The sequence below is a fragment of the Notothenia coriiceps genome, unplaced genomic scaffold, assembly GCF_000735185.1.
Source record: "Notothenia coriiceps isolate Sejong01 unplaced genomic scaffold, NC01 NC01_scaffold00027111, whole genome shotgun sequence".
Classification (NCBI taxonomy): Eukaryota; Metazoa; Chordata; class Actinopteri; order Perciformes; family Nototheniidae; genus Notothenia; species Notothenia coriiceps.
In genome coordinates, this window is record NW_011359812.1 from 5,967 (window position 1) to 27,133 (window position 21,167).

Sequence of the window (21,167 nt, forward strand, 5' to 3'; positions counted from 1 at the left end):
TTTCCCAAAAAGTGGCATTATGTGTTTCTTTACTTACAGTGTGGATGGCCAGGTTAGGGGTTTAAAAAGGCCAGATTACATTGGTGTTAAAAACAATGATCCAGGTTGGGGGAATTGCCTGCTTCGGGTTTGGAAAGATTAAAAGGTTTTCACTTCTAAAACCTTTCTAAAACCTGTTGGGTTGGGCCCATCATATGGAAACCTGCTCTATCGAAATCAGGGGTTCCTGGGCATTGGACCATTTACCAACATTTGGGAGTGTTGGTATACCCAACAAGCTGGAAAAAAGAGGGAGTTCCTAGCTTCTATGGATAATCCAGGGATTTGGGTTGTTTTTACTTCCAAAATATTAAAGCCGGAAAATAATGGTTCAATCCATGTATTAATGACTGTCCAACCGGTCATTTTTTCCCATTTGAGAAAAAAAAAGGCCTTCAAAAGTTTTCTCTTCTCCTGGGAATCAATCGAATCTGGATTGGATAATTTAGGGGGCAATAATATTCCAAAATTTTACTTACGGGGAGGGGGAAGGATATTTTCCCCAATTTGGGGAATTACTGGGGTTTTCTGGGGAGCCTCGCGGGAAGTGTGTGTGTGGTGTTGTATACGTGGGTTGTTGGGTGTGGGGTTATTTTGGCGTTTTGTGGTGTATTTTGCGTTTGTTCCCGGAAAAACCTCCCCACGAGGAAAACCACCGGCTGGTTGGGTTATGGCCTTGCGTGAGCGTTAAAGGTTACCTCCGTTTCTTCCGGCTTTGTAATTTATGGGCCGGGTACAGGCAGGCCATAAACCCAAACAAAGCCTCGTTTGTTTTCCTCCGGGTGGAAGGTTTTCCCCGGGGAATAAAAAAAACGGGGCAATACCCACACATAAACGGCAAAAAAATCACCCAAACACAACAACACACCCGTAACAAACACCAAACCAAAACACACTCAACTTCCGCGAGGGGGGCTTCCCCCCCCAGGGGACCAAGTAATTCCAAGAAAAAAATTATTTCTTTTCCCTCCCGTAGTTTTATTTTGATAAATTTGGCTTTAATAATCCATATAATCAGGGATTTCCGATGGGGGTTTTCCAAAAAGAGAAAGGAGAACTTGGAAGGGGCCTTTTTCTTCAAAAATTATGCCTCGGGTGGACAGTCCATTTACATTGTACATATTTCCGGCTTAATAATTTGGGGGTAAACAAAAACATCCTGAACCAATAGGGAAAACTAGGGGAATCTCCTCTTTTCCAGGGGTGTGTATACCCCATTCCAAAAAATTGTTGTTATCCGGGTTCCAATGCGGAACGGATTGTCGATATAAGCAAGGGTCACATATGGGGGGCATGCACCACCACGGGTTTAGATGTTATGGGAAGTGGACTTTAAAAATTCTTTCCCAAAAAAAAAAAACCCGAGGGCAGCATTCAAAAAACGATCCAGTTGTTACCACCCAAAAAATGTATTACTGGGGGCTTTTTATCTAACCTGGGGCATTTCACCACTGTTAAAGTAAAGGGACCAAATCATTTAATGCCACTTTTGGGGGAATACCTTTAGCAGGTTTTCGGGCTTCGTAAAAAAAAAAACTTGAGAGGTAAAAAGGTTACCAGCTTGAGTATTATGGGAATATTAAGGAAGGATGTTAGAAGTTTACTCCAGGTACCATAAGGAAAAAAAACCGGTCCAGTTGGCTAACCACTTAAGGAATTGGTAGGTTTATCTATTATTTACTGGAAAAAGGGCCTTCCAAATGGGGATAACATAAAAAACCAACTGGGGGGTAAAAAAACTTTCATTATTATTATTTACTTGGGGTATTCCAAGTTAAAAACAGGGCAGGGCCATAGGGAAATGACTTCGGTAATGGGGTCCTCTTGGGTTTCCCTCTGTTTAAGGGGGCTATTTGGGGCCAACAACTTTTCAGTTTAGAGGAAAAAAAGTGGGCCCCAAAACCCAACCTACCCGATATTGGGGTTTCAGGTGGTGCTGAAAAGGTGACAGGGTGGGGGGTGAAGTTGGTTTCGATTACAACGCTGGGACTTGAAGGCTGGAGTTCCTGGTCGTGGGAACCCAGCTGGCCCAAGGTAGAGGGGCAAAAAGGGGCAACCAAAAAGGAGGCTTTTGGTTTATCCAAGGTTTCTTAGGGAGAGTGGGTGAAAGGCCTATATACAATTTTTAATCTTTTCAAGGCATTTCGTATATACCTTTTTCTTTGGGGGTTAAGACAAAATTAAAGACAAAATGTTTGGGGATTTCAAATACAAATTGTAATTATAACCCAAATTATTACTCCTCTTCTGTCAAGGGGGTTGGGTTGGGAAATACTGGGTGAATTCTTTACACCATACCCCCACAATAAAGGTTGCCAGTCTGGTCAGGAGGGCAAGCTATTCTTTCAAGGTTAAAACCCTTGGGAATAATCCAGGAGGCGGGAGCAAGGGCCAGTTATTCCCAATTCCCCACACATAGGAATGGTGAAAGCCATTAAAAGGGGGATGTGAATTACAAAAGTTAATTCTTTCCCAAAACAAATTTAATCCCACGTTTTAGGAAACCAGGGTTTATTTTTAATTTTTCTGACAATGTCTGGTAAGATGTCTAGACCCATGGCCTGGGATGTCCCATTCATGGAGGTTAATGGGGAAGGACAGATGGATTTGGAGTTCGGGGGCCGGTTCCTCTGAGTGAAGACCTCATCATCCAGACCTTCCCCTTCAGTGTGGTCGTCCCGCTGCACTGGAGGCTCGTAACAAACTGCCAGCAGACAAGGGGAAAGCACACCATATAATGAGTGGAACCATATAATGGATGTCTTAAAATTGTGTTTCCATGTGAATGGCATCATCTATAAACACTCCTATAGGCCCATTTCTTTTACAGCTGACATTTAATACTAATAAGCAAAGCATCGATGGCTTCATTATATTCAAGTTTCAAGTGGGCTAGCATGCACAATGATAGGACCATCAGATCAAATAATGGAATTCGGGCCTTATGATAATTTAAAGGTCCCATGTCATGCTTTTCTGGTTATTACCCGTCCCCTTGTGTGTTATGAAGGTCTTTCTGCATGTAAACAGTCTGCAGAGTCAAAACCCTCAAAGTACACCCTGTAGCGAGTAAAACTCTAACACAGAAAAGACCTGTCTATGCTGCCCCAGAACGCCTCGTTGGACATTTCTCTTTTTCCATTGTTTTCTTCCTGGGTCGTAGTGACGCAAGGGTCTAAGTGACGTAACGGCTGCGCAGGTTGGTCCAAATGGACCAATCCGCGGACTTTCTCACACACGCACACTCACTCAGCCTTATCTTTTCTCAGCCGCAGCTCCGCGGGTTTCTCAGCCTGAACTCAGCCTGAGCACACACATAAATTCACAGCCAGGCTACGTGTGTGTGTGTGCTCAAGCTGAGTTCAGGCTGACAGGAAACCAGGAAACTACCCCAGTAATCCAGCTCACAATGTCCGCTCCAGCAGCGAGCCAGGCAACGTCCCGCCAACACGGCACCCAGACCCCACGCAGCATTCTCATCTGTCTGTCATTACTGGTGTCATTTTCTGGTTGCTAACAAACACCATTGTAACACATAATCACTGATGTTCCGCTGTAACGGTGGTGGACTCATCAGAACAGAGTGGGTGAGCTGACAAATCAGAGCACAGTGGGCTCATAGGGAGGGGGGGGGCAGGAGCTCCAACAAGCCGTTTAGGACAGAGAGTGAATACACATACTATACAGAGATGCTGTATGAGAAACCAATGTGAGTTTGGAAAATTGAACAATGTAAATCTATTCTAGTAGACCTAAAAAATGGAATTATGATCAGTAGAAATGGCCATGACATGGGACCTTTAAATCTGTTCTTTAAGAAAGTCAAATAAAATTCAGTAAAAGGCCTGCCGTTTATACTTTAAAAGTGTTTTCTATATTATGAGGATTACAAAACTATTGTTTAGAATGGTATAATAATTATCATCATCTGCCTTTTTTTCTCAGGGGTGGTACATGAGTACTTGTCTGCGGTGCTTTCAGATGTGTTGCACTGTCAGAGAGAGCCTCTCCCGCTCTGCCTGGCTCTGCTGCAGTACGATAAAGAGCTCGTGTCCACAGAACTCTCCGCTCCTCCTCATCCCTCCATCATACACCTTCATCAGTATTACTCCAAATGGCTTCCTCAGCAAAGCCGAGAGGAACTGGTCAGTATTTGGTGGAAGCAAGAGATTGTTTAACTGAAAGAGTGACATTCTTGTAATTCCCTACAATAACAACAACAATGCTGCTCTTTTGTTGCAGTTCAAATCCTCTGAACACCATTCAAAGGGATCCTCGACCCCCATTTCATTCAGCGCACTGATGGAGTCTGCATATAGCCAAGGTCCAAACGCTCTGCTAGAGGACGCATTCAGGAAGAATGTGGAAGGAACTCTAGCTTCAATGTTGATTGATGATTTTCCAGTAGCAACTAAGCAGATATTACTCTACATAAGATCAACAGTGGAAAACCTTGGCACGGTAAGAGCACAACAAACAAGATAACTATCGGTATATGACTGATTTGAAAATATACTCAACACATCTTGATCTTCTGCACAGTTCCCCAAAGACATAGGAACCGCCCCTCTGAAGACTTTAATGGGAATACTCCATGATTTGGTGAGCAAGCTACAAGGCTTACAGGAATCTGCACACTCTGAGCCAGCAGCAGCAGCAGCAGCAGCAGCAGCAGCAGCAGCAGCTGAGAACTCCCAGGAAGGATCAGACCTCTTCCTAGAAAGCAGCCAGTTGTCCACAGCAGAAGCCAATAAAGAGCAGGTGGGGAAAGGTTCACTGTTAACTATGGCTTTCATTGGATGGAAAATGAAAAATACTTTTTGTTCAATCTGTGACCAATGTTATAAGTTGATTTCTACTGATTTCCAAATGACTGATGCTTTTTTGGCCCCTCTGTGTTTAGGTCCTCTTTTCAGTCCTTGGCTCCATCTTCAAGCATCCGTGTTTGCAGCAGTGGTTTCTGGCTCTGGAGCTGGCTGCTCTGCCTCCTCACACTCTGAACCCTGTCAGGCTGAAGCACATGTGCTCTCAGCTGAATGATGACATTCTGACCTTGCTGAAGACATGCTCCCCTACTCTAAGTGATCTCGGTCACATGGAGCTCAGTTGTAGCTATATGGAGGCGATAGAGAAAGCTGTGCTCAAGGAACTGATGGAAAAGGGCTCCCAGACACCAAAGAAGCACTCTCGACCTTTCCAAGCCCTCCTGTCTCTTCACAGCTTCATGGACTCCTGCAACCTCAGAGAGGTGGTTTCCAAGTTGCTACTCCTCCCCCACGGGAGCCTTATCTCTCCTAGTAGTGAGGGCGCACAGGCCGAGCTGAGTGTCTATGGTCATGCAGCTCTGCTCATCCTCACAGAGTCTAAAGCTAACCCTTCCAAGGACCACGGCATCTTTCTGTCTCAGGCCCACCTCCATGGCCTGAGCACCCTGCTGCTGTCCTGCTCCAGCCACGCACTGGAGGCCTTCCTGCTGCAGACTCTGTCCACTGAGCCAGGCAGTGCTAAACTCATCCACACAGATGTGCTGCTGCACTGTCTCCAGTTTCCTCTCCCAGACTCCCTTTCCATTAGCTCTCTCCTGCTGCAGAACTGCTCCACACATCGCCTCTGCTTTGAAATGTGGTGTCTCGAGCCAGCAAACATGGAGAAGCTCTCAGAGCAGACGGAAACATTCCTTCCACTTATCAACACCTACCTGCAGGTGGCAAGAAGAGAGGATCCCGCCAGGCCACAAGAAGGTTTGTACTTAAACAAGTTCTCTTTTTTTACAAACAGCATCAATATTGAAGTCACTCTTTTGCCTTCTATTTACCGTTGTATATTTATTTACAAATGCTCCATTGCTGTGTTTTATAGTGCAAAAAGAGGTTGTAAAGGCTTTGAAGCAAGCGCTGCTGGCCAAACTGTCCCAATGTGTTCTGGGAAACCTGACTGAAGACTCTGGTGCCCAGGTGACTGAAACACTAGCCAATCTGATCAGGCTGTCAGCCAACATCAAGGACACTAAGAGCTTGATCAACACACTGCCCGATGCTCTTCAAAAAGTTGACAGTTTTGAAAGGTATTCATCAATTCAAAAACATTATACTAACTATGAGTGAATAATTGGTGTCACAAGGTATTAGCTAAATGTTTTCTCTTTCAGATGGCAACTAGTTGATGCTGTCACTGAGAAACTGGATGGTTGCCCAGAGGAACAAGACACCTGGAGGAAGTCAGTCACCACGGCTGCCCTCAAGTGTCTCATCGCGGCCTACAGTCATTCTAAAGATCTGGCTACTGCCCGTTTGGAGCAGGAGCACAGCATCCTGGAGAGACTGCAAGGACTGCTCGTGGGTTTATATTCATCACACTGTTTTTCCTCTACTGTTCATTTGATATTTTATTTCATGCATCATAATACGATTTCTTTACACAGACATCAGCTGAAGACATCGCTGCATCCGAATGGAACAGTTTTATCAAGAATGGACTGAAGTAAGATAATTGTTTCAATTCGGCTAGATGTTTGTTCGAGAGCTTCTCGTTAGATTTATTTTAATCAAATACTTAAAATATATTCTTCCCTGTAGATATCGGTACAGAGATCACCACTATCTGAACACTTTGAGCCACTTGTTGGGAGTGATGTACGGTGGCACTGAAGTCCAGAAGGACCTGATTCCTTTAACCACCCTTTACATGATGACAAGCAGCCATTCTCTGTTCCTGCCCACCATGTTGGAAGATGATGAAGAGCACAGCTGGTGTCAGGCTAAAGGTGTGTCTGGAGCTAAATAGAACAAAGAAAACACTACATTACAAAGCCTTATCCTTCAATTATTTATCTTATTACTTAACACTAACAAAATAATGTTGTTGTCATTTCAGAAGCGTTAGTGTCCCTACTTCTCTCTTTGGTGAAGAAATGCCCTGTTGTCTGTAACACCAATCAATTTGTCGTTCTTTTGGGAGCATATGGAGTTACCCTGAATAATTCAGGTAAAATCAAATCAAATCAATTTTCTGTTTATGTGGTAGTTGTCCTTCTTTCCTCTTACATCTTGTCTTTGTTTACAGATCAGAAACTATTACTGCTCCTTCAGGAATATGAAAGAAACGATGTCAGTCTGCTGAAATTTCAGTAAGTTACATTTATTTTGGTTTATTCTACACGGTACTTGTTTTTTTGCAATCGCTTATTTGTGTTTTTAACTGCAGATCCTTCCTGTGGGGCCCGGCAGCTGTGGAGCACCACAAGACCAGGAAAAGCCTCGGAGCTTCACTGTGGAAGCAAGAGAGCTTCGAGGACCTGTTGGCCCTGCTTAACGCCGACAGGATGCTCCAAACCATTGCACACTTTCCACAGCATCGCAAAATCATCCTGCAGGTCCATACTTTTATTTTTTACATCTGATTTCCAAAACAACATTTACCATAAGAAATGACCCTTAAAGAGCAGGGGTTCCCAAACTTTTCAGCCCGCGACCCCCAAAATAACTGCCAGAGACTGGCGACCCCCCGCCACGTGAATTTTATTCTAATAGTAATACAAATAACAGTGTTTCCCATACATAGAATATCACCTCCCATCTTCAGAGCAATCGGACTATTATAACATTAGCGTTAAGAAAGCTTACTTAAATATCTGCCACAACATAAGTAACCGGATCAACCGGTCCGCGGCACTGTGAGTGCAGACGTTGATGTGTCCCATTATCATTCATATCACATCATCATGTATCATATATCTCCTTATCTGAGTCAGCTTATTGAGCCATATCTGGCCGTGCAACACTCAGTGTCACATACTGTATGCATAAGCATTATTTTAAGAAACACATTAAGTTGACGAAACACTCGAGTCAAATGTAATTAAAGTCAGATCGTGTCTTAGACGGGGCAGTGATATCATAAACCTGTTAATGTACGCATTCAAACACTTTTTCTTTTACCAGCTGTATTCACCTTGCAGGTGCAGCTATGTGGCTTTATCCTGGAAGCGCAGCGTCATACTTCCTGAATGAAAAGTAAACTTTAATATTAGACAAATATGAAGACGTTAAACTTTAAACATCCATGACTTAAACACTTTATCCAGGATAAAGCCACATAGCTGCACCTGCAAGGTGAATACAGCTGGTAAAAGAAAAAGTGTTTGAATGCGTACATTAACAGGTTTATGATATCACTGCCNTGCGCACGAGAGGCTGAGACCTTATGCTAACCAATTTTGATTTATTTTGTATGTTTTGGATGAAATAATATGACTGGTATAAAATAAAAATTAATTAAAACAAATCTTTTAATTTCTTTTGATAAAATATTTTTATATATTTATAATTCTGCAAATATTACGATAAAATCACAGCTATTTCGCGGCCCGGCAGTAACACCTCCGTGGACCGGGGGTTGGGGACCCCTGATTTAGATGTATTATTAAGGTATAAGTCAAATGAATGACTTAAAAATGTAGTTAAATCACATTAACACTGTCACTGTGATTGCCTACCACGACCATTCATTTCTGGTGGTTAGGGAGCTTTACCTGAGGTGTCTGCTGATGGTTAATGCCACAGACAGGAATTCAGTGATGAGGGGGAGTGGGAGACACTTTACTGAGCTCTTGGGTTTCTCCTCTGTAGATGAAGAGGTCTTGGCTTCATCCACCTGCTTCTCCTTCTGCCCGAGGTTAGTAAACCAGAGCACATGGAGCAAATCTATGATGGCACCAAGCAGCTGCTGGTCCAGATTCCTAAAGAACATACAGACATATGAAGAACATAAGCAGCTGGCTGGAGATTGTAGTAATATGAATGATTATGTCAAAATAAAGAGCCATAATTGGAATTCTCAAGCTTACTTTTTTTCAACCAACTGTATTATCCAGGTTAGCAGCCCAGAGCTCTTGGTGAGGTTATAAGCTGCTCTGGTCACACGGGCGGCCTGGCACAACACCCTGATTATCTGTGCCTAGTGGAAAGATACAGTTAAAATTAACTCATTTATTCCCTTATGAAGTTTCACAGAGTATCTGGATTGTACTGCTCTTGTGTTGCAGCAGTGTGTACCTGGGAGTGTTCATCACACAGGGGGCTGCTGCTGAAAGCTAAAAGGGTCTGAAAGATGCCTTGTTGTTCACACAGTTCATAGCTGTGTCCATCACTTATCCCTTCCTCCAGCACACTCAGGATCCACTCACGTTCCATCTTATGCTGCAGAAAAAAAGCAGACAGTCAGTCGAACTCTCAACGCTTCAAACAAACAGATAGCTAAGTTTAGAAAAAACATGAGCTTAGCAAAACAAACAAATGAAGGTTAAATGTTGTTGGCACAAGAAGAGTTTAGTTTATCAATCATTTATTTTGTCAAGGTAGAACCCTGTAAACATGAATGAGAAAACAAAGCAATAATGCAGCAAACACACACACGTATAATCCTAATTACCTCCAAGTCAAAGCCATAAAATAGCTTGAAGAACTCTGGGACTCTTCTGAAGTCCAAACTCTGATGGGACAGCAGGAACCTGTTCAAAACCACGTACATGTGGTCCTCTGGGAAATATGGAAAAACAACAAAAAGGTCAATGACTGGGAAAATAATGTTGTGAAGCAAGCAATACTAAAGCATATTCAGTATAAAGAAAGGTAAACAATAGGGTAATCAAAAATATGACAATTTAAACTTTTTTATAACACAGAGTTCCTTATCGGTTCAGTAAAAGTCATTTTTTTTAAAAGTCATGTTTTCAGGGATACACACCAGGTTTGAGCATCTGCTGAGCCACTTTGGCGATGTAGGTGGTCAAGACAAATGGGAGTCTTTGATTCTGCTGTCGGACCCCATTCCTCACTGTGTCCATCAGGTACAGCAACTGTTAAAAGAACAAGCTCATAAGTGTTTCTGGATTTTTTTTATCCACACATATAATATTTAAATACTCCAACCCTTTACCTGTCTCTTCTCTCTGAAGCGAGCACCCTCCAGGTGGTGGTAGAAGCAGCTAAGCACATGATACGCTGCCGCTCTCACTTTTGTGTCGTAGCTACTTAGAGCCATTACAGTTAGTCCCAGGGCATGACTGGATACAAACTTGAGGCAGTCAATCACACACTCTGTGAAACAGGAGAAAACGTAACAGTTATAAAGTGGTATTTACATTAGCTGATAAAGAGCTATGACAACAAACAGCAATGATATATATTCACCTGGCTGCAGAATGGTGCTGAACAGAGGCAAAAGAAAACGGGGATCATAGAAATTCCCAAGGTCCTCCACTGCATTGTTGTAGTACACCCGCTCCTTATCATCCTATAAAAGAGAAATATTTGTATACTCAAGGTTCATCCAAATTACAATAAATATATTTCTCATAAATCCCTTTTTTTTTTTATCTGCTAAAGTTTTTAAAATATTAGTGATGCTGAAATGAAGGACTACATTTTAAGCCATTTACTTTGTCATGTTTATGTCCTGCTGTCACAATAGGGAATAAGAGACTCACTTCAGTCTCACCTCAATTATTTCTCTGCTGTGAAAAAAAAGGTTTTAGCAGGATAAGATATTTAAAGTTTAATATTTATTTATTTTTAATTTTTGAAAAAGGTAGACAAAAATGTTGTGTACTAGACTAGACTTCTTCAATAACAATGTTCATATTGATTGTTGATGTAATACTCATTATGGCCGTTAGAGGCTTAAGTGAACCACTGCCCAACGTTTTACCAGATGAGATAAAAAATATCCATGCATGTACACAAATATTCACCAATTGAAAGAAAAAACAAGGTTTGTGTGGACATTGGCCGCTCTGGCCGAATGCTGTATTACAACAACAAATACTAAGACAAATAATCAATTTTTAACAGATGAAATAAGCTTATTTAGAAATATGTAGATACAAACAATTACTTATAAACTGAAGTTTTTATGGAATGGTTTTGAGCAGGAGTTCAAACAAAGCACAAGCACCATTCAGTTTAAAAGGATGTACAGAAATACTTTTTTGGAAAACTATGAGAATGAAGAGAGGTGATTGAAGATGAGAAATTATTGTATATGTATGTATACATGTAAATGTAAGTATGAATAATGATGAATAATGATTTAAAGGACAATCATTGATCAAGTAAGGGGTGGGAATTAATAAGCATTTGCTTCCTCCTGCTCCCTTTCGGACACATTTTTTTTGTTGAATATATAAATATTATCATGAATGTGGATAAACACTGTATTTTAACAATACAGTATTCTGTTTTTCACATTTGCTATTTTTTTTTAATCTGTTTGATTGAAATGAAATGAAAGAGAGAAATCCTTTTAAACTTAAAAAAATGTACTACACCTGAGGCCTGTACTACGAAGCTGGTTCAACCTAACCTGGATATGTTTGAGTTAGCCGGTTGGCCTAATCCAAAACATACGCGCTCTCGCTAAACTGTCCTACGACTATTTAATCTGACTTCGTATGATTAAAAGCAACACGATCTTCGACCCGACGCAGTCCCCCGTTGTTNACCAGTCATATTATTTCATCCAAAACATACAAAATAAATCAAAATTGGTTAGCATAAGGTCTCAGCCTCTCGTGCGCAGATAAAGTTACAGCTGGTGCGCCAATAGGAAGTGGAGCACACAGGAGACAACCGTTTAACTGTTATGTTTATGTGGGGAATGGCAGTGCATACATTATTTGAGATATATTTCAAACTCGGACTTCATTTTAAGGACATTGTGGCCAGGGGTGTAGAGCTATTTTTTAAATTTGTAAATGCTCCTTCACTTCATGAAATGGCTGCAGCATCAGGAGGCAGCCTCTGAGAAGTGCAGCACCAGCGCGTACACACCGCCTTCACTGTGTTCCCCTCCAGGCTGCTACGTTTCAACCACACACACCTACACAACACAACACACACACACACACACATCGAACGGCCCGATTATTCCCCCTATTACTCGTTGTGTGAAGGAAATGTCCGGTCACAAAGGCGCATGATGTGTGTGTGTATGTGCTCTGCTCAGCTCCGCTGTGTGTGTGTGTATGTTCGGTGTGTTTGTGTGTGTTCAGCAACGGCATTTGTTTTCAAATTACCATGAACAGTAATTTACACACATCTGGCCAACTCCATAGGTATGTGGGTGTTCCCAAAAGAAGTTAGTTTAATCTTAATCTCGATGTAGTGCTAAATGCTGTCGGAGTGCACCGGAACGAGCGTCCCGGTATGACGTTATTACTGCTGGCAAACAAGCCCAGGGGTCTCACTGACATTTCAGTTATATCAATATGTGTATGCTTTTTCTTCAGGCTGTTAAATACAATTAGCCTCTGTTGCCACCTGCTGGTGAGTAAATATTCAAATCAGTTAAAATTGACAACAGGTCCGCACATTTTTTTTAATGTATCTGCCGGTCCTTGGCACAATAAAGGTTGGGAACCCCTGATCTAAATGATATGATTGATGTTGACCATCTTTTGGCCAAGGATATCAGTGTTTGTTTGATCTCCTGTCAGGTCGCGTGTGAAGGCCGCTCAGCTCAACGTGTTCCTGCAGACCCTTTGCTCTGTACTGAAGCATCGTGGGACAGCTCTCAGTGTAAACCAACAGGCGGACTGGCTAACACTCCACCCACAGCCTCTCTCTTGTACCGAAGCCCTCACTTTGCTTCTCTGTTGGGCCTCCCTGTCCCGCAACGCAGCACTCCTTTCCCAAATACAAGCCTTGGCTGAAAAGCACAAATTAAAGGAATTACTGGGTAAGTGCCATTAAGTGTGTACAACTGACCTCATACAGAAACAGTTCTTAGACCTGCTAAAGCACATCATCAAAGAGAAATATTTAATCCACATTTAAACTCTCCAAGATGAATTTGACAGACTTATACATCGAATATGTGTTAACTATACAACCACATGTCATGTTCATGAAAAACTCATTCAAACCAGTGTTGCACTGTTTGCATTTGAGGGTTAATTTTCTTAATCATCAATGTTTTTCACAAGTTATTTATGTCTTCACTATTGCTCAAACAGACTGATCTGTAAGCAAATGGCGAGTCTTGGTTTGCAGTCGATTCCATTCTGTTATAATGATGTTCTGCTGCTCATATGCGGCATATAAGCATACAAATGAAACAACATAGAGCACAAAAAGCTGAAATCAATTCCAAAAAATGACGCTGAAAATGTCATATTTGGCCTTTTAGAATCTACAATGGAGCCAAACTCATGTTAGAAAGTGTGTACCGTAACATCACCGATCTGTGGCTGTTATTTAGCTGACTGTGTCTCTTTTCTTTAGGGATATTAATAGAAATAAGGCTTTAAAAACTATCAATTTGTTACATGTGAGGACAAATGCTAGACTGTGTCATAGTTTTTCCATTACAAACTGTGATTAATTTATAGCTTTGTTCCGCTTCACGGTATCTAAATCATTGCTTGTATCTTTAATGGCAATAACACGGTTTTGTTCATCTTCCTCCTCAGGGATGGGGAAGGATAAGGCCAGAGGCAGAGGCTCCTCTTCCCAAGCCCGTGCCAGAAAAGAGAACCTGGTAGAAGATGCTGAGACTGAGAAACAGGAAGCGAGTCTGCTGACTGAGTGTACATCCTACCTCAGCAGTATCTTTGTCCACTGGGAGCCGGCGTACCCCCTCCCTGAACCCCAGCCGGCTCAGCCAAGAGAAAAACTGGACCCCAGTCAGTTGGCCAGTGACACTGCACACCTGCTCACCAAGTGGTCCCTGAGGTGTTTAGTCGAGGACTCGTATGATGAAACCAGAACAAAAGAGTTCTTGCATTGGATCGAAAAGGCTGTGATAAAACAAGGAGAAGGCATGCAGTTTGTGTTACTCGATGTTGGCATGAAAGCAGACGTCCTTCGACTCTACCATCAGGCCTTCGAAGCTCAGTGTTCCTCCAGCCTTTCAGCAAAAGTAGATGTCCTCCAGCTATTTAGCAACATAATGATTTGCTTGCTAGAGAGCCAAGGCAATCTTCCAGAGCTGCATCAGGCAGTCGTCTCTGCCTGCCTGCCAGAAGCGACACATGATGAGTCTCGACGTGGTAGGTTCCCTTATTCACAGACTAAATGTTTACATTTCAAACCACCTATAACAAAACTTTGCCTCTTTTTACATGAGTCCCATCACAGTTTATCAAAATGTTATACATATCCAGATGCAAATTGTTTATATTTTATTCAAATAACATTAAAGAAAACCTTTACTTTTAATTTGACAGGGGGCATGAGTGGTTCAAGTCAGTGTTTCATTTTGTTGATGTAACATTTATTGTAGTAAACACACAACTGGCAATTTTCTATCAGTGTGTCTGACTCCAAACAATGAATTAAGCCTCTTGTTTTCTCCCGTTCCAGAAGCAGGGTTGTTTCTGTTGTCGTCGTACGTCCATGAGTTGTGGCGAGGAGCCACGTCAGCAGAGCTGTTTCTGTCTCATGTCAGTTTGGTGACCAGAGCTAAGTGTAACGGACAGAAAGCATCCAAATCATCTCTGAGTCAAACAGCCATCAGAGCCGTCTGTCATGACATCACCACCCTGAAGAGTTAAACATCTGACCACTACTCTTCTCTAAAATAGACTTCGTTACATTACATTCTTGTAAAAAGACTGAAGATATTTTGTAAAACCTCCTGTTATAAAATGTTGATTTACACTTCTGTGAATGTTTTTTTTATTGACATGGTTCCTGTATGAACTAAATATTTGAAACATGTTGTGTGTAAGTGTGTCTTTAGGGCCAGGTTAGCAAATACACACAGTGAAGGCTAAAGCATGGAACAATATTTACATAACATTGTACTAAATGGTAACATCGCCTTGTACTCAGTAAGTATTCATTGAAATGGAAAGAAAGCAGGACCCGTTGCTACTCTGTCTAAAAACGTATTTTCCTGCAACATAATCTTCACAGTTTTCCTCCTGGTTATTGTTTTGTGTCCATCACACCTCATTGTAAACAGCTAACATTTATAAAATGTACTCTCATTCAAATAAAGTCCTGGGTCAAGCAGTTGATGTCCTGTGATTTCCTCTGATGTTGGATCTGTGTCTCCTGCAACAATAATAATTATAACGTTTTAAGGTATGTATAGCTATATTTTTTTGTGTGTCTATTTCAACGTATCAGTAAACCAACGTACCTTTGAAGGTTTCCACTGCGGGACATTAGATTCAAACTGAGGAAGAGGAATCCCATAAAAACAGCCAGAATGCTCCAAAATATTATAACAATTGAGTCTGAAAGGGATAAGGAAAGTTCTCATTATTTTCATTAAAACCAGAAGAAGACAAAAAATGCAATAACTCATAAAGACTTACACTTGTTGTATTCCAGCTTGCCCTCATCCACGATCAAAGGATCAATGTAATCGTAATAGTATTCCCATTCAAAGGGAGCAGCGGTGGTTGAGTTGTCCATTACAGCCATCGGTTAATTTTTTGAGTGGAATAATTCTGTTCTATTCCAAAATGTTGACACTGAAAACTGATAACCATTTAACTATGCTAAAATGTTGTTTCTAACAACTAGAAAGTCGGTCTGCAATTCATCAAGCCTGGAAAATCCCTGCTTTCCTCACCTGCATTATGTCCATCTGTCTGCTCAGCTTCAGTTGTGTTTCATCTAGTCAGTTCTGTAGACTTATTTTTATTCCAGAAGCATGCAGTTGACAGGTTTATCCACATGAGTCCACCATAGGGTCATTCAATAGCAGGCAAGAAAACAACTCGGTCACAATGTAGATAATCACAATTCCTACTATGGTGTCCCAATGTCCTGTTGCATTGCTCGGCAACATTTGTATAGAACATATATAATTAGTACTTGGTTATCTTTACTTTTATGTCAAATGTGTTGGATATTTGGCTTTAGAATTTAAAAGTCATGGTATTTAAAACTCCGGAACACTAGGGGGCGTCAGTCTTGGTTTACTGCAGATGGAAGTGTTATCATGATCATCATCCGTCTACATTTCCGGTCCTATTGATGAGGGTCCGATCATTGTTTTTCACGAGTCCGTATAGATACAGTAATGTTCTCAAAAATGACATAGAAAGTAACTTATTCTATACAAAAGTACAGCATGGAAGCCGCCGATGTGTTCCTCCCGGTTATCGCCTGGTGCAGAACGAGGCAGTCCCAGGACAGCCAGGCCGAGGCTCGGCGACAGAAGCGCCGCCTGAAGCTGCTCGCAGTTCAGCGGCTGCGCCTCAAGAAGCTCCGCGAAACATGGAGGCTGAGAGAGAAAGTCTACAAACAGAGTAAACTGCGTCGCCTCTGTTCTCATGACACATGGATGAAAGCGGTAAGAGCTGGGAAAATTTGTACTCACTCTAGTCTTATCCTTAACTTTGCCATATTAGTTAAACCTATCCTAGACTTCCATGATGTATTTGGACTTTAAACAATCTAGTCTGGTTCACTCGGGGACCATCAAACATACAGTTGTGTTTTATCTGGAGAATGTTTTTAATTAGCCTGTCTTGAATAGATTTGAGTGTTTTTTTATTTTTGTCAAACCAATATAGTTATTAAAAGTTAGCCGATTCCATGATTCCAGATATATTCAGCATTGTATTACTAAACTAGACATGGACAAATATATTTGTATTACATGCTGGTCAATTTTATTTTTTATAGGAATAATTTTTCATTAAAAGAAATGTGCCCCACTTGCCCAGTGTGGCAGGTTAATACTAGTGTTTATTATTTTGGGGTCACATGACAAAAATAATGTATTCATCTATTTTCAATAAAAATATAAAAAGTCCATAAACAAAAAAAAAGAGCAAGTGAGCTAACAGTCCTCTCCGAAGTAATTTCCCCATGGTTCGGTGAGTCTCTGTATTATAATAGAACAGGTCCTTCACCATAATGATAAAATGTCAGAAAATGCAAGTATATTTTTGTGAGCAAGAAATGCAAGGCAAGTTTATTTATGTGGCTATTTAAACAAGCCAATTGAAAGTGCTTTATTAAACACATTAAAGATATCACCATTGTAAAAGGACATTTAGCAAATACACAGTCGTTGAAGAGCTAAGAGAATATGAAAAACATAATAAGACGGGTATACATTTAATTATTTAGTCGTTTCTCTTGTTACTACTTTTAATAATGAATTGCCCATCCATAGTTTATAGGAAAACATGCTATGCAGTGTATTCAGGGCCACACTGTGTGCTTTCAGTTATTTCCTGTCCTCACTTCCAGTGTTAAACACTTGCTTGTCTTCCCATTCCAACCAGATAACACATCAGTTCTTGAGGGATCACAGACGAAAAAGACCCAAAGTGTGGCTTCACCCTCGGACCAGCGACTGGTGGGAGAACACAGCAGCTACTTTCACAGATCAAGAGTGGCTGCAGCATTTTAGAGTATCGAGAGAGACCTTCTCCTACCTCTGCGCGACGTTAAATCCAAAGTTGAGGAGGCAGGACACCAATTATCGCCTCTGCATCCCCTTAGAGAAGAGAGTGGCGTTGACTCTCTATAAATTGGCCCACCCCTGTGACTACAGAACTGTGGCAGATCTCTTTGCTGTGGGGGTGGCGTCTGTTTGCCACTGTGTGCATGAGTTTTGCACAGTGGTCATTGAAGTGCTTAAACCGCAGCTTGTTGTGACGCCCAACAAATTTCAACTTGACAACATTGAAGAATGTTTCCATCACACATATCAGATTCCTCAGTGTATTGGAGTACTTGACAGCATGAACATCACCATCAGCAGACCGCCACATCTCAACTCTGAGAAACCTGATGGAGACAGTTATCTTGCTATCTTATTTCAAGCAGTTGTTGATGACAAAGGCCTGTTCTGGGACCTGAGCATGAGCTGCCCAACGTGGGTGAATGATAACAGTGGAGAGTTATTGGTATGTGAGGATTTCTCCACCAGGATGCACAATGTCTGTAGAACTGACAGTAGCTGTGTTGTTATTGGTGATGCTGGATATCCTTCTAAAAACTGGCTTCTCAAACCAAGCACCAATGTAAGCTGGCTGACTGCAGAGCAAGAGCTGCTTAACACTCAGATTATTGCAGCGCGCAGTGTGGCCCATTATGCTTTTGAGAGGCTGAAGGGTAGGTGGAGGTGCCTGAGCAGACGAAATGACTGCAATGTGGAGATTGTCAAGGACATGGTAGAGACATGTTGTGTGCTTCATAATCTCTGCGAGAAAAACAACGATATGTGCCTTCCAGACTGGATCGGTCAAGAGCCACTTCAGACTGTTGATGAAAACCCTCAAAAGAATAGTGAGTCATTCGATGATTTGCTGCAGCTGATACAGGACAGTGCAGAATAATCTCCTCACATTTGACTACCCACCCTTACATCAACAAAGGTGGCCATCATTTTCCATGCATATCTGAGTTGTTGGATATGTCTTTATTTCAGTCAATTAAAGACAACTTTTTATTGACTGTTAACTTTGTATACCTTTGCCAGAGAGAGATTGTATAAACCACAAATAAATGTCTTCATACATATATTTTGCTGAGTGCCTTTATTTACAGTATGCTGCAGTGTTTTTTTCTCCAAGTTACGAAACGATTTAGAAAAATAAACTAAAATCTTACAAAAAAAATAAGCATTTCACTTGTACCTATACTCATTGGAATTCCACTGAAATATTTTGCCAACACATCAAAAAAACGATACAATGAGCTATATGACGTGCACAATTCTCAGTGGTAAAACTCTAAACAAAAATAGTTCTAGGCTGTTGGGTTGTACATTGATTGACTCATTTAATACATTCACTTAAATACAAGCTTTTAATAATAAGTCAAATACCATTGGTCCATTGCTATCCTGGCAACAAAAATCAATAATTCACAAGAAAAGGCATATGACATTACAAAGCAGCAGGGTCCTTTGAAATAATCTTTGCAATTTGCATTAGGCAAGAGGTCAGCAGCTTACTGTCTTTACTTCGAGCCTCCATCTCCTCGCGCCTCAGTGTCTCCTCTCTTTCTGCTTCCTCTCGACGTAGAGCCAGCTCCTGCTGCATCTCCTCACGCCTCAGCTGAGCTTCCCTCTCCCACTCCTCCCTCCTCTGCTCCTGCTCCATCTCCAGCCACTGCCTGTGGCACTCTGTCATAGCACTGAGAAACTCTTTTGTAGAGTCACTGTCAGCCTTCCGTTTCTGAGCAACTGCAAGAACAGAGAACCTGTCAATCATCTGCGTTGTTCAAATGCTTTTTTAATAAAAAACGTTTCCCATTACTTATAGCAGGCTATCATATGTTATGGTCCAATATCCATGTGAACCTGATTCAGATAATGAATTAGCCTTATATTAATTTCAATTAATAGGTTTCAATGGAATCTAGGGGTGTTTTCGTGTTTCTTTTTACATAAAGCATTACAGTGGAAAAAAAGTTTCGACAGCAATTCTCAACTTTGATATACATTTGGAGGGAGCCTAACTGAAACACCAGGGGACAGGACTACTGTTTGACTTACCTGATCTGACTCTTCTTTTAAAGGTAGAGGACCAGCCGCTCTCTGTAGTGTGGGATTTGACTGTTAAGAACAAAGGCCATTGGTTAAATCAATAGTTACATTTGACACTGATCAGTAGTGCCAGAGAAATTGTGTTAAATGTTAACTCTCTCGGTTGCTTGCATATAATATTTGAAGGCTTGAAGCACCGTGCTAGAGTATAAGCCCTGCTTTGTACATACACATAATTGGACCTGCAGCAGTTTTATACATTTAATTAAGGAGACATAAGGTAAAAAGGTATGTAAATTGAGGATTCCCTATTCTTTTTTTGTTAGTATATTTATCTGAAGTCGCAGACCATACATTTCATCTGAGAAAACAAGCCATTGTCCAAAGGTGAAGTTACCTTCTGCTTCTGGCTCCCAAGGAGCAATAAGGCCTATGGGAGTTTCACTGGTCCCCAGCTCACCCTCTGACCCACCTCGTCTTCCGAGCACACTATCCATTAATTTGAAAAAAGGGAAAGGTTTTCGTCCATTGATCTTAGATGTCTTATACATATGTCTCATCTTTTTGAGTTTTTCCCTCACTTGGGTGGTTGTGCGCTGGATACCTAACTTTGCCAACTCTTCTACCATGAACTGACTGACTTCTTCCTTGAGACATGCGCCCTCCATTTGTTGCTGCACATCTTCGTCAGCCCATATGTTTAGCAAGGCTTTTGTTTCACTCATTGACCAATACTGGCGGCTAGTGGACATTGTGAGGGGGCCTTCCTTTTAAGCACCGAACGAAGTCCACCGATAGTTCTCCCGTTCTTGCGCTCTTCTGGATCGGTACCGGTTTTTCTTTTCAGCTCCCGTTTTGTTCACACCACCCAGAGCCCGAGTTGTGTTGCGTCATGACGTAACCGTTTACGTGCCTGCTTCATTAGCCAACCGCGCGGAAACCCGGTAGCTGTAGTAGGTCAACTTTAGCTATTATTGCCAGGTCTGTCGATAGCTACATGGTTTAGTTTGTTTTAAAACTAAAAGTCACAAATAAAACAAATCTGTAATGCATAACTCACCAGCATCAGATGAGCTCCGCACATTCTTCGTCTCGTCCAACACAATCGACTCGAGAGACAGCGAGTTAACTGTGGATCCAAAACCACTCGTCGGTCTGTCTCCGAGGACAGAGTCTAGCAAGTCATAATGTGGACTTGTTTTCGGACGACCGCTGCCACTAGTCCGTCCGATGTCTCGCTTTTGGTCCCAATAATCCTTCTTAACTTTTTTCAGTTTGTTGCAAATCTGTTCCACGGTACGGTCATAACCAGCGGTTGCCATCTCTCGCTGCAAATGCTGAAACATTGCTTTGGACCGCGTGCTCCCCTCAAGCTTCCTCTGTACCTCTTGGGAAGACCATATTCCCAGTAGGTAGCTGGTCTCTTCAGTGGACCACTGCTGCTTGTTAAGTTTGGGGTTTTCCATCGTTGTGTACAAAATGGACAAAACGTGGGCTTGTTGTTGTTCAGGAGGTTGTTCCGGCTCCGCTGCGGTGTGAACAGGAAAAACCGGTGCTTATCCAAACTAGGATAAACACGCAGACAGGCTGCTTTCAATGTTCCTCGGTAATCTTGTAAAAGTTTCGATTGAAGAATGACAACTTTGTGTCGGCGATTACATTCG

At 41.7% G+C, this 21,167-nt stretch overlaps 4 protein-coding genes across 5 annotated transcripts in view; 2 read left to right on the top strand and 2 right to left on the bottom strand.

Annotated features, from left to right (window-relative positions):
* Nucleotides 1–7,438, top strand: part of LOC104957458 (nucleolar pre-ribosomal-associated protein 1-like) — an 11,914-nt gene extending 4,476 nt beyond the window's left edge. Inside the window, 13 exon segments of the mRNA XM_010785097.1 lie at nucleotides 2,628–2,712; nucleotides 2,715–2,759; nucleotides 3,985–4,184; nucleotides 4,282–4,500; nucleotides 4,582–4,800; nucleotides 4,943–5,780; nucleotides 5,899–6,103; nucleotides 6,188–6,374; nucleotides 6,461–6,519; nucleotides 6,615–6,802; nucleotides 6,913–7,023; nucleotides 7,102–7,165; nucleotides 7,243–7,438. Coding sequence (XP_010783399.1) covers nucleotides 2,628–2,712; nucleotides 2,715–2,759; nucleotides 3,985–4,184; nucleotides 4,282–4,500; nucleotides 4,582–4,800; nucleotides 4,943–5,780; nucleotides 5,899–6,103; nucleotides 6,188–6,374; nucleotides 6,461–6,519; nucleotides 6,615–6,802; nucleotides 6,913–7,023; nucleotides 7,102–7,165; nucleotides 7,243–7,438 — 2,616 coding nt within the window.
* A 943-nt stretch (nucleotides 7,439–8,381) lies between these two features.
* LOC104957459 (nucleolar pre-ribosomal-associated protein 1-like) lies at nucleotides 8,382–12,596 on the bottom strand. The gene is made up of 8 exons (XM_010785098.1): nucleotides 12,561–12,596; nucleotides 10,230–10,332; nucleotides 9,976–10,136; nucleotides 9,784–9,895; nucleotides 9,469–9,575; nucleotides 9,093–9,236; nucleotides 8,885–8,994; nucleotides 8,382–8,776 (listed from the first exon to the last, which is right to left on the bottom strand). The coding sequence occupies exons 1-8, from the start codon at nucleotides 12,594–12,596 to the stop codon at nucleotides 8,566–8,568; spliced, it is 984 nt and encodes a 327-aa protein (XP_010783400.1). The 3' UTR covers nucleotides 8,382–8,565.
* A 3,403-nt stretch (nucleotides 12,597–15,999) lies between these two features.
* LOC104957455 (putative nuclease HARBI1) lies at nucleotides 16,000–18,533 on the top strand. The gene is made up of 2 exons (XM_010785091.1): nucleotides 16,000–16,347; nucleotides 17,291–18,533. The coding sequence occupies exons 1-2, from the start codon at nucleotides 16,126–16,128 to the stop codon at nucleotides 18,347–18,349; spliced, it is 1,281 nt and encodes a 426-aa protein (XP_010783393.1). The 5' UTR covers nucleotides 16,000–16,125; the 3' UTR covers nucleotides 18,350–18,533.
* On the bottom strand, nucleotides 18,534–21,140 carry LOC104957456 (uncharacterized). 2 transcript variants are annotated; one of them, XM_010785094.1, is made up of 3 exons: nucleotides 20,564–21,140; nucleotides 19,513–19,572; nucleotides 18,534–19,200 (listed from the first exon to the last, which is right to left on the bottom strand). In XM_010785094.1, the coding sequence occupies exons 1-3, from the start codon at nucleotides 20,967–20,969 to the stop codon at nucleotides 18,902–18,904; spliced, it is 765 nt and encodes a 254-aa protein (XP_010783396.1). In that variant the 5' UTR covers nucleotides 20,970–21,140; the 3' UTR covers nucleotides 18,534–18,901. The 2 variants fall into 2 exon arrangements, with proteins under 2 accessions (XP_010783396.1, XP_010783397.1); XM_010785095.1 differs by lacking the exon at nucleotides 20,564–21,140 and adding an exon at nucleotides 19,901–20,484.
* Between the last annotated feature and the right edge of the window lie 27 nt (nucleotides 21,141–21,167).

Excerpts from the sequence above, each read along its gene's own strand:
- LOC104957455 (XM_010785091.1), top strand. The coding sequence starts at position 16,126 with ATGGAAGCCGCCGATGTGTTCCTCCCGGTTATCGCCTGGTGCAGAACG. Across the intron at positions 16,348-17,290 it reads ATGACACATGGATGAAAGCG|ATAACACATCAGTTCTTGAG; the intron begins GTAAGAGCTGGG and ends CATTCCAACCAG.
- LOC104957459 (XM_010785098.1), bottom strand. The coding sequence starts at position 12,596 with ATGCTTCAGTACAGAGCAAAGGGTCTGCAGGAACAC. Across the intron at positions 9,896-9,975 it reads GCTTCAGAGAGAAGAGACAG|TTGCTGTACCTGATGGACAC; the intron begins GTAAAGGGTTGG and ends TTCTTTTAACAG. Across the intron at positions 8,777-8,884 it reads ATACAGTTGGTTGAAAAAAA|GAATCTGGACCAGCAGCTGC; the intron begins GTAAGCTTGAGA and ends TATGTTCTTTAG.
- LOC104957456 (XM_010785094.1), bottom strand. The coding sequence starts at position 20,969 with ATGGAAAACCCCAAACTTAACAAGCAGCAGTGGTCCACTGAAGAGACC. Across the intron at positions 19,573-20,563 it reads GCGGAGCTCATCTGATGCTG|TCAAATCCCACACTACAGAG; the intron begins GTGAGTTATGCA and ends TGTTCTTAACAG. Across the intron at positions 19,201-19,512 it reads TAAAAGAAGAGTCAGATCAG|TTGCTCAGAAACGGAAGGCT; the intron begins GTAAGTCAAACA and ends CTGTTCTTGCAG.